The sequence below is a fragment of the Leuciscus leuciscus genome, assembly GCF_965113295.1.
Source record: "Leuciscus leuciscus genome assembly, chromosome: 3".
Classification (NCBI taxonomy): Eukaryota; Metazoa; Chordata; class Actinopteri; order Cypriniformes; family Leuciscidae; genus Leuciscus; species Leuciscus leuciscus.
The window spans coordinates 34515078-34530930 of NC_138727.1; the positions used below are offsets into that span (position 1 = coordinate 34515078).

At 37.3% G+C, this 15853-nt stretch overlaps 1 protein-coding gene across 2 annotated transcripts; it reads right to left on the reverse strand.

Annotated features, from left to right (window-relative positions):
• Positions 1–4661: 4661 nt before the first annotated feature.
• Positions 4662–11811, reverse strand: btla (B and T lymphocyte associated). 2 transcript variants are annotated; one of them, XM_082164057.1, is made up of 7 exons: positions 11603–11811; positions 11359–11422; positions 8948–9277; positions 8499–8540; positions 8222–8347; positions 8082–8122; positions 4662–7981 (listed from the first exon to the last, which is right to left on the reverse strand). In XM_082164057.1, the coding sequence occupies exons 1-7, from the start codon at positions 11603–11605 to the stop codon at positions 7679–7681; spliced, it is 909 nt and encodes a 302-aa protein (XP_082020183.1). In that variant the 5' UTR covers positions 11606–11811; the 3' UTR covers positions 4662–7678. The 2 variants fall into 2 exon arrangements, with proteins under 2 accessions (XP_082020183.1, XP_082020182.1); XM_082164056.1 differs by having other exon boundaries at positions 11359–11810.
• Between the last annotated feature and the right edge of the window lie 4042 nt (positions 11812–15853).

Genomic DNA, 15853 nt, shown 5'->3' on the forward strand with positions numbered 1-15853 from the left:
GAGTCTGGGAGAGGGATTGAACAGAAAGTCCAGGGTGATGTGATCCAGGGAATGGCCTTGAGCAGAGGCGAGCAAGATGGAAGAGACCCAGGCCACAGCCAGGACTGCGAACCATTACAATGTCGCTAGAGGGAAGAGCCATGGGGCGACGATGCTAGATGCCAGCATGGGGATGATCGGAGGCGATGATGATGATGGAGTTGGAGCCCAACGCGCAGGCAGAGAGCTGAGGAAGTGAAGTGACAGCGAAGACCCAGGCGGCCGCGATTGAGCTGCAGTGACGACCCCACGAGATGGAAGTGGGGGTCCAGAGGGCTGAGGTGGAGCAAGGTGGAGCCAATGGTCCGATAGAGCCTGGCGAGGCTGAATGTCCGATGCTGGATTTGAGGGAGGAAGGAGCACAGACACAGGAGCCAGGGCGACAGGTCCAGATAGAGCGGAGCACTCAGAGGCTGGAGGAACTGAGTGACTGATGGGGGATGGTGATGACTTGGCGGCTGGAGTGGCTGAGGGTGTGCAGGCCGGCGTTTAGGAACGAGCACAGGCAATTGTCCGGGAAGGTTGTCTGATGGGCCATTTCGAGAAACTCCTCTAAGTGTTCCTCGAGGGAGCGTTCTCCCTGCTCAAGGCACAGGAGGTGAACTGCAGGGAGATCCATGGTGAGAGAAAAAAAATCAAAAAGTCCAAAAAAACACATAAAAAGGAAAAAACAAAACATTCGCCGCTAGACGAGTTTTTAGGTCGGGTCTTCTGTCACGGATTGTATTGCTTAAACACACAAGATAAAGGCAATAAAACAATATTTAATAAAATACAAAGTACAAAAAAATAAAATAAAATAGGATTTGTGAGGATTTTTATTTTCTGTGGCTGTTTATGTAAATATGTTTACATTGTTTATGATGCCAGAACATCCATATTGTAAATTTGAGCATATATGCGCACAAACAAAAATTAATGTGTAAACTTTGTGTATGAAAATCTATGAGCAGTAATGAGATTATAATATGTATGCTTAAAGTATAGCAAAATATCTTGTGCAACCAAAGCCAATTGTGAGGTATGTTTTACATAGCCCTGTTTAAGTACAGAACCACAGGAAGTCTAAGGAGTTACCACTTCCTGTATCTTGCAAGAAGCCCTTCTAAACTCACCTTATACCATGACTGATGTCTTTTTAGTTGCTATTGGAAACAGGAAATCATTATTTAAAGACACCATATCATAAATCACTTCAATATAGTGCATCTACAAATAAGTACATTCACTTGGTGTGACAAATCACTTAAAGCCAATTGTGAACTGTCATTTACCACCCATTATACTTTCATGATGTTACCCATTTGAGTGATGCCAACAACAAGATAAGATGTAGGACAGGACATTTTATTTATCAAGAACTGACTGGATCATGAAAGTGGACATTACATAGAAGGAAGCAAGACCAAATGCAAGATAAAACAATGCTAAACAATACCTAAATAGCTATTGGTAATAATAGGCACTAATATGACGTCCATCATTAAAACTGAGTTTATTGTTTTATCCATTATATTAAGACATGAAATGATACTGTGTATGAATGACCCAGGCAGTAAGAGTGTTTTGGAAAACATTATTTTTGTAATTTCGTTCTGTCACTCATTTCACGTCTAAATCACCACGTTAGCAAATTCTTTAGTCATGGGGGTGAATAATTTAAATAGGAATCATTTATTTTACTCTTGTATTATTATATATCAATAATTATCTTTACATTTAACCAGAATAAATGAATCAGCCATTTGTTTGCTATGAAAACATATGTAAAAAATCTTGCAAATGGAATGTTTAATATATAAAAGTTGCAATATCTTTGAAGAATCGGGCACTACAGTAGGCACTGCAACTCAAAAAACGTCTAGAGATGCAGATTCCATTGTCTTTTGAGACAAAAGGATGACAATAATATTTTAGTAAAGATTTTTGCTTATAGCCAAACTAATCTGTCATAGACCTTAAAGAGCCCTAAATGTAAGCAGACTTGTATTATCTGGATTCTGGAACTTTTTAAAAAGTCAATAATGTTCCGCCCATGATGCAATGTTGTTTTATTAAATTTTTTTGTTTCGGTTGTTGCTGCTGTTTCCTTTTCTTCATGCATGGCTGTTGGTGGTGGTTGGACCAGAGAAGAGACCCAGGCTACAAACGCACCCATAATTCCTCTTGAGACTTTTGTCGTAACTGTGTGTTAGATGGCGGAAATGCAATGTGACAGATTGTTGTGATTTCTGTGATCTCTTTCTTTGCTGCTAGCCACTTTTGATACAGTGTAATTTTGTACGTAACATCAATTTCCTCTTTGTGCTGTTTGTAACTTCTTAACTGAAGAAGTGCACCTAAACATTTAGCCCACCTGTGTCATTCTAAAATGAGTCACCCCCTTCACTTTCACACCTCCATGTTCTTTGATGTGTTTGGAATAAAGTTATCTAGAATAATAAAGCAAACATGCACTTTAATCAAACTGTGTGACATTGTTAGTCACATGATATGAGTTCTGTTTGCATTGTTTTCTGAAAAACAAACATTAATTGATTTTGAGTGAGTGGTATGCACTGTTTTCCTCCACCCACTCATAAAGGAAATAATAATTTGAAAAAAACCGCAGTTACTTCACCTGGTCTTCAGTGACATTCAATGTTTTTTTATATATATATAGGCCTTTTGTTTTTATCATGCAAAAGGTAGTTGCACATGTCATTATTTCCTTTAAAATATTGTTATAAATCTTTACTCTTATCTCTTTTACAATCGAATTATCTAGATCTGCAAAAATCAGACTGGTTTGATTTAAAAGGCTTAAATCAGAAGTGTGCCAACACTAAATGAAGAACACACTTTTGAATGCTCGCTTCCATTTTTGTGTAAGGCAAATAGTCTGTGTTGGTGTTGCGTGCAAGAAGTGAGAATTTTGAGTTCACAAAAAAAAAAAAATCACTGAACTTTTCTTCAGGTTATATCCTTACGCCATGGGGGTAGTTTTCTCAAATTTGTCTGTCAACCTATCACCCTACCCTGATAAAATTCACTGTCAATATAAATATTTAAAAGCCTCCCCCTTACCCCAAAAACATAATCAAAATGATGGTACTGCAGTAGCAATGTGTCATTAGTTAAGGTAAGTACTTTTTGAGTAATGTTGCTGGGCAATGTTGCCGAGTGATGTTGCTTCGGCACTTTCCCATTGAGAATGGGCAACAAATTTCTATCTGGATAATTTAGATCGGTCATGGGCCCTGGGTCTCACCTGGTTGCTCGTTGACGGCAACATTGCCCAGCAACATTGTTCAAAAAGTTGCCCCGTGAATCATAACCTTTAGACTAGTTTTAAAAGTGGTGTCATGCATGCTGTATTCTCAATTCTCTATAACCTGTTGCAGTGTTATTTGGAAAAGCAGAAGAGAGAGAAGCAAACATACATTTTTGCTAGTGAAAGATCCTCAGGACAATCCAAGCCATGTGAAATAAAACCTGTTACAGGGAACTGAGAAAAGATTTCTGCTTTCTCATGGACCATCGTTAACAGAACTGGAAAAGGCAAACAGTGGCCCCAGAAAGTAGTATATTGATGTATTATGGATGTATTTTACAATGCAAGAGCTACTTCTTTTATATAGGCCCTACAAACGCACACACTGTGTTTACAGTGATCAGCTACAACATTAAAACCACTGACAGGTGAATAACATTGATTATATCATTACAATAACACATGCGAACGCGTCGGGTATATAAGGCAGCAAGTGAACAGTCAGTAAGTTAATTTCATGTGTTGGAAGCCAGAAAAATGGGAAAGCGAAAAGATCTGAGTGACTTTGACAAGGGAAGCACTGCTACTTGGGTGGAGTGATTTGCTCACAGCGCCTGAGAAGCCCCGTGGTGAGGAGCAGAGAGTTCGCTCAGAGTTGGAGTAAATCACTCCGCCCAAGTAGCAGTGCTTCGCCTTCTGAGAATATAGTTCCCAGTATGTATACGGTTAGAAGATGGCTGTGTCTCATGTGGCCTTGTTATTTGTACACACTGTGACTATACAAATCACAACATGTAAATAGGAAAATGTTTGCGTTATTTTGTCACTTATTGGGAGCAGTATGCCAGCTGGAGCCGTTTACCTCCAGTCTTTGTGCTAAGCTAGGCTAGCAGTGGGTGCGTCAGACAGAGTTACAGCACACACGGAGATGAAAAGGGTATGTATGGACTTATCTAACTCTGGGGGATACGGTGAATAAGCTGAAGTCCCAAAAAGTTGGCGTGTTCCTTTAAAGTAATTTACTAATGTTAACTAATGAAACCTTATTTTTATAGTGTTATCCAAATAGTGATGGCTAGATGGGTCAGAACTATTTGGGTCAGAGCAACAATGCCAAGCTTACATTGAGAAAGGTTACATGTGACCGAAACGTTTGCCACTTTTTTTCAGTAAAAGCATTTGATTTTATTTCACTTTTTGACATCTCTTGTCTTTGGTTCCAGATACCACAGGACACATTCAGAGGTCTTGTGGAGTCCATTCCTCAACACATGATATTAGGCAGGTGGTTTTAATGTTATGACTGCTCATTGTATACATATGTTTGTAACGGTTCGATTGATGTAACAAAGCACACAACGAAGGAGAATGAACTGGAGTAATATTTAATAGCAAACTTGAAGAACAACAAAGAATAAACACAACCAAACACATTCACAAACGAGGATAGACAGCGACTGGGTGAGACAAACTAGATAATTAATGAACACAGGTGGAGACAAATGAACTAATCAGCAACAGGGAAAACTAGGTCACAGAGGGCAGAACTAAAAACACAATGAAAACACAGGAAAGGCCAGACATGTTACAATGTTACATTTCTATTAAATTATAAAATAACAGATTTATAGTTTTTTTTGGTTGAAAAACCAGTACAAAGTGTTTGTATATTTTAATATGGTGAACTACACCTGTGGTTACTCTGAACTCATCTCCATACATCCGCGAAACATCACTTTGACAGTTAAAAGGCAGTGCAGAAAAGTGAAGAAAACCTCATATGTTTGCAGATACCATTTTGATATTTGTATCAGATACAATGCCATTACACTTTTAAAGTGCGAATTAAATGTCTTTTCTTGAGGTTTTATGTTGAATTCATGATGAAAAGTAAGCAATTAAAATTAATTAAAAATGGTTCCTTGAATTACTTTTAATGATTATACCAGTCTATTTAATAAAAAGTGATTCACAGGCAACAATACAACAAACATATTCACATTTATTCCATACTTTTTTTTACTCCTGAGAGTAAAAGAGACTTTTTTACTTATAAGAGGAGAGTCTTGCTCATACATTCTGAAACTGTACATCTAGTACTTATTCCAAGAAAAACACCTCTCTAACTGAATCATGTCAAGGTAAATACAATGTTGAGATTAAATAAGGAACTTTTTTATGGAAGTCCCCTTTAAAGGAATGAGTCACAGTCTTAGGTGAAACCGGTCTAGACACACCAACACAACGAGTACAGCAGCAAACTGATTTATACAATTGCAAATAAGCTTTGAACTTGATGAGTTTAATTTACTATTGGATTAATTTACTCATTCATACAAACACACACACACACACACACACACACACACAAACACACACACACACACACACACACACACACAGTATGTACAGTATAAATAGATAGGAGTATGTTACTCATTGACCTTTAATTCATACTTTTCTTCATTGTGGGTGGACAGTATAATTAGAAGGCAGAATGTAACTCTTTGACCTTTAGTGAATAAAAAAGTAGGCTGTATGTACTATTCTTCATTGTGGGAGGTAAAGAATCCCACCATCATATCTGGTAAGTTGCAGTCTCCCCCCTGCTCATACAGGAAATGTGTTTGCATGCTTTTGCTCTTGTGGGCTTCTCAGTTTTGTACTCTGCGTACAAACTCGACAAATCAGACAACTTTGATGCAGAAAAATATATTTGTTTTAATAATCCTTCTAATTCTATGAATTAGTCGAGCTTATAATAAACAGAACATTATTGTCCGTTAGTGTGTGTGCTAATATAGTTATTGTTAAAGTTAACTTTATAGTTATTATTCTTGATGTGAACAGGCCTTAAAGCCATAGGCGCCTGTTTCCATGAATCAAATGATAACTAGGCTAAGCACATACACATATGTAACAAATTCCCCTTAAATCATTTTAACATGCTCATTACTTATTAATTAATGGTGTTCGTTTTTCAAGAGTCCTGTCTTTTTCTCCGTGCGATGGTGACCTTGATGAATTAATTACACAAAGGTTATTCATGTCTCGCTAGTAGAGGCCCGCGGACTGCTAATACATTACCAACCAAACTAAAACACATATTTTTCCATGAGTCACTATCTCGTTGATATACCTTATGATTTTGGAATTATTTAGCCTACTTAAAATGCAATTTATAATTGTGCAAAAACAGAAGCACAAGCTTTTGTATCAGGTTGTTATAACGCTAAATATAACCTGATGTGAGATCCACCAATCAGAGAGGGTTCCTGAATCTCAATTTGACTGGTTAAAATGAGAATATATTGTGTTTTTCTGTGAGTGCTCAGTCATTTCCATGGGTGCTCGAAAAACAGACAGATGGCCATTGATGGCGTGCAAATGTTAGGGCTCTAACACACCTCGTTTTCAGCCCAGCATGCTCATGGGTGCACAAATGGACGCAAATGCATTTGCTATTTAAACAACATGGTTCAGGACGTGAAAACGATAACTGCGTCAGGCTGAAACTAGCAAAAAACACTTGCTAGTGTGACTGTCGGTCTAAAGAGACACATTAACAGCTGCATTCAAATTAAAATATTTATTGTCTTGGTGTGAACAGGCATTTAGTCATTTGGCAAAACCTCTTCTTACATTTAATGAAATAGCACATTAACAGGATCGTTCAGTGTAGAAACCATTGTATTTTACTGTGTGGTTAATTTCCTGCCACAAGGTGCAACATCCCACCGAACCTGATTTCACCAAGAGCAGATTTAGATTTGATGCTAGATGCTAGGTGCTAGATTTAAGGGTATATAGTTAGGATTAAATTTTCGGACAGGAATGTTGTTCCAGGATCAACAAAATTTGTTGACCCAGGAGTGCGTCTAAAGGCCTATTTATTCTTCTGCGTCGAACTTACGCTGTAGCTACGGCGTAGGCTGTGTTTAGCGCGTGTACCCTTCGGCGTACCCTGACGCGCACTTCTCCAAAAATGTAACAACGCGTCAATTCTACGCGGACGCAAGCGCTGTGATTGGTCTGCTAGAACCCCTCCCTCGGGTTTCACATGCTCCCTCTGCATGTGTGATTGTGCGTCAACGCGGACAACAGCGCAGAAGTATAAATTAAAACCAACGCGTAGCCTACAGCGTAGAGGCTCCGGTGTAGGTCCGATGCAGGAGTATAAATAGGCCTTAACTCTGCATGCCAGACCTTTGAGATAACAGCAGGCAGTTGCAGTTGCCATCCTACATGTCAAGCTCAGATTCTCGCTCCTCATAGAGAGATTTTTTAAAATAATTTCTTAATACATAATAGCAAATGAGTGATACTTTTTCATGGGTCATTTCTCAGTATTCTTTTTTAAAGTGTCTCAGTAAAGGATTCACTGAATCACCGGAACCGGATTGCAGCATATTCTGAAGGTTCTGGTTCTTGTCGTGCTGTTCTTTTTGGCACTCTGGGCATAGCCTGGTGATTCAAAGAAGCATACACAAGAGCATTCTCTTCTTCTCCTCTTGCTGTACCAACGGTGTTGTGTCTACCTGAAACTCTTCCAGCTGGAGATGCTCCTCTGACAGGTAGAGTTTCACAGACACGATATAAAGCAGAGGTCGGCTGGTCTGAGGGGGGACGGGTTTTGTGATGGGAATGAGGAGGAGGAGGAGGCAGGTCACTTCTTTGTGTTTCCATGTACTGTATAAGTGAAATGTAAGTGAAAACAGAGCATTTAATAAATTTATTTTCAGTGGATACAATAAACAGTTCTACAGACTGAAATGAAAACAAAAGATACCTGATTTGTATATGCCATATCTTTTCTTCTTGATTTTGTCCCTATGGAAAATTTCACAGAATCAGCCAAAGGACACAAAAACTAATGGAACAGGTTATTGTAAATTTTCAGATCGTATTGCAAATTCCCAAACTACTCACCTTGGCATCTGATGAAAAGTAATGTAACAGCCATAACTATGAATACCAGCCCCGCTATTCCAGTGCAGATGTACACATATGGCCAGAGCCACTGCAGATCATCATTCGGAGTTGTATTCATATCACCTATTATTGTAGGCATTAGAATATTTAATACCTGCTGTATTATCAGGCATGCACTTTAATGCACTTTGACTTTAGAAAACCATTAGAATAGAAACTAATTGCCAAACATAAAGTTGACTAATATCATGTGTGGTAATGGTCATGCCCTTACTTGTGTTGTTTTGATTGGGTGAAACCTCATCCTCCTTATTTACTGAAAATATTTAAAATACACTTTTATTATATTTACAGTATATTCAACCAAATGGGTTTCACTTTATTTTGATGGTCCCTTTAACACATTCTGTTGACTAAGTAACATTGCACCAACATGTCTACTAGTTCTCATTAGAGTGTTAGTAGACTATTAGTAGACTGGTAGGGTCAGGGTTCGAATAAGTTGACATGCACTTGTAAAGTTACTTATAGTCATTAGAATGTCTGTTGGAGGACCATCACAATAAAGAGTTAGCAGATATTAAGCAGACAGTCTACTAATACTGTAATGAGAGTTAGTTGACGTAGTTATAAAGTTACTTATAGTCAACGGAATGTTAAAAGGGGCCATCAAAATAAAGTGTTACCACTGAATGTTTACATTCTACTAATAACATAACTTACCTGTTACAGTGACATTAATAGCATGGCTAATAGAGCTGTCACCTTCTTTACATCTGTATAAACCTGCATCGTCCATTGAGATGTTCAGGAAAATCAGGAAAGCCATCCCTTCATGCTCTGTCATATTCTTCCACTCAGTTTTGATGTAAACTGAGTGATTAAAAGCTTTACAGTGATTTCCATAGATTTTGCACCATAAGACTCGTGGGCTCCTGTGACATCCATGTTGAGTAAAAGTACAGTTTATCTTCAACTCTGTCATAACACGAGCTCTAAACATTGTGTTTCGTGGCACTTTGATACTTTGGACACATTGCAGCTCCTCGGACTCTACAAGAGTAAAGGGGGAAAAGGGCGGGGAGTTCAATACAGAGTTTTAGATTAATTAAAACTGTTTTCTAACCCAAAGTAATACGAGTTTTTGGTAAGACTTTCGAATACTGTCCCGTCATTAATGAATAACTGCACAGAAACAAATGAGTAAACTACTAACAAGAAACTCTGATTAATGAGTTAGCAAGGAATAGTGCTCAGTTGAATGTGGTAATTCACTATTAGCTAATCGGCAACTACTATTTTTTTTTTTCATACTTCGCAGAGGACTACTATATATGGGTTCATACTTAATGTGAATAATGCATAATGTATAATGAATTCTAAAATGGAAGTAATGGTAATCCACTAGTTATGACTCAAGTCCTTCAGAAGGAAATACTAATTATTCGGAACAGTATTTTAAAGCGAAAAGCATAATAACCCTAATATTGACTGAAGTCATTGCAAGCATCTGAGGTTTTTGTAAGGTTTTGGTCAGTAATTACTTCTGACAGATTTGGTAACACTTGAGTCATCACTAGTGAGTGACCATTATCTTCTCTTTAGAATACTGTTCCAAATAATTAGTGATTCCATTAGAAGGATGTAGTAATTACTAACCAAAACCTCAAAATTTTACAATGACTTCAGTCATTACTATGGAGTTATCATACATTTCACTTTAGAAAACTGTTCCAAATAATAGTCTTTTCTTGAAAGACTTGGTAATACTTGAGTCACTACTAGTGAAATACAGTGATCTTCACTCTAGAATTAATTATACATTATGCATTACTCACAATAATTATGAACCTGTATATAGATATTATTCCTCCAAGAGGTATGAAAAAATAGTAGGCTGCTAGTTACTGATTAGCTAGTAGTGAACTACCGCATTCAGCTGAGTGCTATTACTTACTGATTCGTTAATCAGAGTTTCTTGTTAGTTAATGGTAGTTACTACAATGTTATTATTGCATTACTCATTTGTTCCTCTGTTGAAATTCATTAATGACGGAACAGTATTCTAAAGGGTTACCAAATGTTTACTGGTGTAAACTACTAGGACATTTTGCAGGACAAATTTTCAACCTTGTGTGCTTATAAATATAAAAGATAATATAAATATATACATAATAATTCTGAATAATTAGTTCATCTATTTTTTTTTTCATATCAGTTAGAATAAGATGAACTATTCTTTAACCAGGCACCCGACCCCGATCCCTAAGATTAATGCAGAGCATAAACTCTAAAAAAATAAAAATAAGAAGAAGGTGTTTCATTCATTACTTCTACCTGTTGATATTGGTATAAAGACTAAGTCAAAGGATTTTGATGAAATTGGAAAAACAAATGATATTGTCTAAGATAGGTAAGATATAAGTATAAAAATCAAAAATTCTAAAATTCAAGTCCTAATATTTGCCAGCTACTATATAATATTAGCATATTATATTGTATATTATACTATATTATATATTTTAATATTACTACATGATATTGCATTATAATTACGATAAAACATTGCTGATTCTTTACTACTATGACAAATAAGACGCTGACCAATACAAGCAATCACCATATTACGGTACGTTACTTCTCAGACATCCCATGACCGGACAAAGGTGATTGAACATGTTCAATCGGCAAAAAGAAGTTCTGATCAACTGCAACAGACGCTGACAGGGTAACACACTGATCCGACAAAACCCAACAAACAAGTCTGTTGCTGTTGGTCAGCGCCCGTCGCGTTGGTGCAGTGTGAATTAAAACAGAATTCAATTGACTATCAAATTATTATATATATTTTTAAATCAAATTCTATTAAATGACACAATGATTGTTTGTCTCATATAAGCCGAACCAAGACATACCAAGCATGACATTAAATGTGTTTGGTATTACTGAAAAGAAAAACAGCTAGTAGGTCAAATAACTGTCAGGTGAAAGGTTAAATAGCAGCTGTTCTTTACTCACAAAACCATACACATACCACAATGTTCCCTAGAAATCTGTATACTGTACTGTGTGAACAATATGTATACTGACATCATTCATTAATAGGGCATCATAGAGCAGATCTTAATACTTACGGTTTGTGGTGCCGCTGACACTAAGCGATAGCAGTAGGAGAGAAACGGCAAGGTTACAGATGATCTGGAAGACACAGTAGCCCATTATTGAAGGTTTTTGACAACGTGTTTAAAAACTAATGTCCAAAATGAGAGCTGTGCACATTGTTTGTCATGAGTGCATGTGTGACTGTGTGTATTGGAAAGACTAAGAGTGAAGTGGAAGTGTGCTTTAAGATGTAAGTTCCTCTATGACGTCTCTCACCATCTCTGTTTCTCCTCTCTTGTACTTCTTTACTTGTATCTTCTCCTCCTTGGATTATACGTGCTTTTCACCTTGTTTCTTAGCATTTCTTTGTATTTGTTAGTTGACTTTGTGTCTGCCTCTGTATCTCTTGTTTGTTCTTGGTTTTCCTTCTTTCGTCATTGAGAGTTTCAAACCTCATCTAGTGTGTTTGTAGTGGTTTCAGGTTGTGTGAACCTTGTCCATGTTGGTTGAACCTTCATGCAAATGTTGAAGAGAAAAAGTGAACAGAAAGACATTGATTTCAAATGAGCTCAATGACACCTCCTTGTGGATTATGACTGAACATCAGCACCAACTAGATCTACTTGCTTATTATATGTTCTTTCCATGGAGGTCTAAATACATGCATACAGTAAAGCTATTTGTTAGCATTGCCATTTATTTCAATATCAGTTGCTTGACTGAAGCAGGACTCCTCGGAAGTATACAGTTAGAAATCTGCTCTCTTTGCTCATGGGTGCTTGGAAATTTAGCAGGCAGGTTGTTTTGAGCCAGTCACATGAGCTATAAATACCATGTGCTTAATTACTTTGAAGGTACTGTACAGGGAAATTATGTAATGACAACACATATTGGCTGATGACACCATACTGTGTACTCACAGTCTCAACCCTAGTGACTATAAAGAGCTATGATATGAAAGACACCAGGCAGGTGGGGAAGAAGAAGGCTATTTTTCAGTTTATTAATAGCCCTAATTATATAATGAAATATTTCTGATTTAAATGTTGCTTGCAAACAAACAAGCAAAATAAATGTCTGAATACATGGTTACTTTTGAATGGCCATCAATGGAGAAAGAGGCTCTTTGGAGGGTTATGTTAATAGCAAAACATTGACCTAGTCTTAAAGTAGGAAGTTTTTGTAGTGTCCTCAGTAAAACAAAAGAAAACTGGTCATACGGTCATATTAGCATATTAAGTATGAAGTATTAGACATGCTTAGGTTTTTTTTGGAACACAAATTATACAAGTTCAAATGAGTGCTTGCTTTCAGCAGTCCAGCTTTGTTATTAAACATTTTTCCAGGTCACCTTGAAGATATAAGATCACTATTTACACCTAGCCTTAACTGTGTTTTGAGTCCAAATAGAATATAGAAGTTATTTGCAGGATTGCATTTACATCCCTCCAACGTATCTACAGTGACATCCAGAGATCAGGGGCCGTATGTATAAAGCCACTCAGAGTAAAAAAATTGTCTTAAAGGTTGTATCAGTGATTTCAGGCCCAAAAAAAAATATCACATTCATCTAATCTTTCCTTACGATCCGCTAGCTGCCCGCCCCATAAGCATGCCGTCAAAAAACGCGTCTCTGTAGGCAGCCTAGGCTCTGAGATCTGCACACAAAAACAATTGGTTTCACCAACCACTCAAAACCAAAACAAATAGTGTTCCAACCAATCACCGACAGGGGGAGGGTGTTGTGAGGTTTTGTGCTCATGCACGGCTGCACGCGAAGTCGGAGCTGAAGAAGAAGCTGGCTCAAAACCTCACAACACCCTCCCCCTGTCGGTGATTGGTTGGAACACTATTTGTTTGGGTTTTGAGTGGTTGGTGAAACCAATTGTTTTTGTGTGCATATCTCAGAGCCTAGGCTGACAGGAGGGCCTCCACTCAAGGAGACAATATGATGAACACGTCTAAGAATGTTCCACATATTGAAATACCATCATTGGCCTATAAAGATTACATTCTGGGAGTCAAGACTATAAAGGAGAAAGGATGCCGTCCCTTCACTGTCACACTCTGCAGCCACTCTGTGTCACTCTGTGTGACTGTACGACTGCTGGCCTTTTCTTGCAAAAAAATACACCTCATCAAAGACTATTGGAAATGTTTGTCTTTTATTCAGTGATAGAATTTTGTTTGCCACCACACCTCCCTGAAGGTTCTCGAGGCGATGTAAAGCGACTCAAATTTGGCCTTACTCGTAGCCCAGCCTCCCTCATAGTCATACCATTGACAAAGACATGGGCAACTAGTGACTTGAATTTCATCTGAGACTGCTTGTCTTCTTGCCCTTCCTCCTCCTCCTCCTCCTCCTCCTCCTCCTCCTGTACTACAGTTATAGGTGTCGTATTCCTATAAGTAGACGACGTGGATCAGCTGTCAGCTGATGCGAGCTTGACGTGACCTGCCAGAACTAACACTACACTTGATTTCACTCAGATGTACTTAAAACCTTTAAAAACACTGACAGATTCAGTTTGGTTTTCAGTACTATCAGTAAAGAATGTTAATAGGGATTGGAAGTGAAGAAGAGAAAAGTTTGATATATAAATGAGAGAAATTATTTCAAGTATAATCCAGTGAAACAATTGGATAGCCTATTGTTAAATAAATCTGATGAGAATTTATTAATGTCTTTATCACATTGTGAGAGATGATGATACAAGTGCTTTTCTTGTGAATGAAATATGTGTAATGTTTGTAGTATAAGCAGTAAAAAAAGTCATTTTTATTTTACCTGAAAAAACTAATATCATAAATGTCCGCTAAATTTCTCCTGACTGACCCTTGTTCGTATAAGATCTCTATGCAGGTTGCTTTATCATAATTCATCCGAATAATTTATCGGAGATGCGAATGGCACTGTCTTTGTGTTTAAAAGGTGTTTCAGATGCAGTGTTTTCCTGTGTTGTTGTTATTGTTGCCATGTCAAAAAGAGAATGGTTCAGTTCAGCGCGGTTCCGTTCACTGTTCAGTGCTTTTAAACATTAAATGAGATATTTCCAAACTTGTATCCCCTCTTAACTCTTCTTTCTTCTTCTCCCAATATAAAATAAACCACATTATTGTTTGATATAAAGTATGGCTATTAAGGAGATCGGAAAATATGTAAACTTTTCTCAGGGACAGTATTTTCTGTGTACAATGTAAACTGAAAAATAATTTTAAATACATGCAAATAAATACCCAGAGCCCATTTAATCTTTTTGCACCAATTGGTTAATCTGGACCTGGGTCTCAAGCAACTTCCATAGATTATTGTTTTCCTTGATTGACCTGGATTTTAGCATTGGCAAAGAAGAGCTATTTTACGAAGGATAATCATGAGACCAAAGGCTGTCTTAGTCTTCGCAACACTGTGTCAGGATGATGATGAGTCATGTGTCTGTCAAGTTTGTGCTTGCATGAAGCATGCAAATCTTCCATGCCTTCAAAGTGCACTTCCCAGTGCTCAGTGACACATCAATTTAAGCTTATTTAAAAGACATGCAAATATGTATCTTCAGTACTAACTTTATTTTCTGTAGAGGAAGTTAAGCTTCTCTCAGGTGTTTTGTATTTTGAGCTCCACCAGAGGTTGCTCTTTTATCTTTGATTCCTCATTCACTCAGAACCACTATCTGAGGTTTCAGAGCCACAGCGTCTTTATCAGCTGTATTGGTCCTGCTTAATATTAAGTGTCTTACTATGTAACATTTAAATTAATAATTTGATACAATGCACTTATTGCGAACATACATGTTTTTACATAAAAAAAATACTATATATCTGACTATATCTGTCAATAAAATGTATAAATATAAAATACCATAAAGCAGATACAAAAAGCTTGAAGGCATAAAGATTATTTAATTACCCTTTGTTTTGATGGTCCCAGCTAACAAAAATATGTTCTTAGAATGTTTTGCTAACATTACCATTAAGCTACGAAAACGTTATTTCTGAATGTTTTTTTTCGTGGTTTATTTGAACGTTAGAGGAACATTCCCCATTCTATAATTTTGAAAATGTTATGAAACCCTTATTTCTAAATGTCGAATGTTCAAAACATCTATTTTTTAAAATGTTTTAAGATTTTTTTATTTCATAATTTTTTTTTAACTTTCTATACAAAAATCCTCCAAACATTCCCCATGCTTCTTTTCATCCATCCATTCTTTACAAAGCTCATCCCTTCTAGGGTCGCAAAGTTGCCACAGGGGAAACAGCATGGATTGGCCAGTTCATTTACCTATGCTGCATGTTTTAGATTTTTTGGGGGAAACTGGAGCTAACCCACATTGACACAAAGAGAACCTGCAAACTCCTGGCTCAGCCGGGACTCGAACCAGGGACCTTCTTGCTGTGAGGTGACAGTGCTACCCACTGAGCTATAGCCTGCTTACATGTATGTTTATTTATGCATTTAATTTGTTACAGCTACATGTGTGGAATAAACACAAATTAAAGTTTTTAAGTACAAAAAACTGTTGTAAG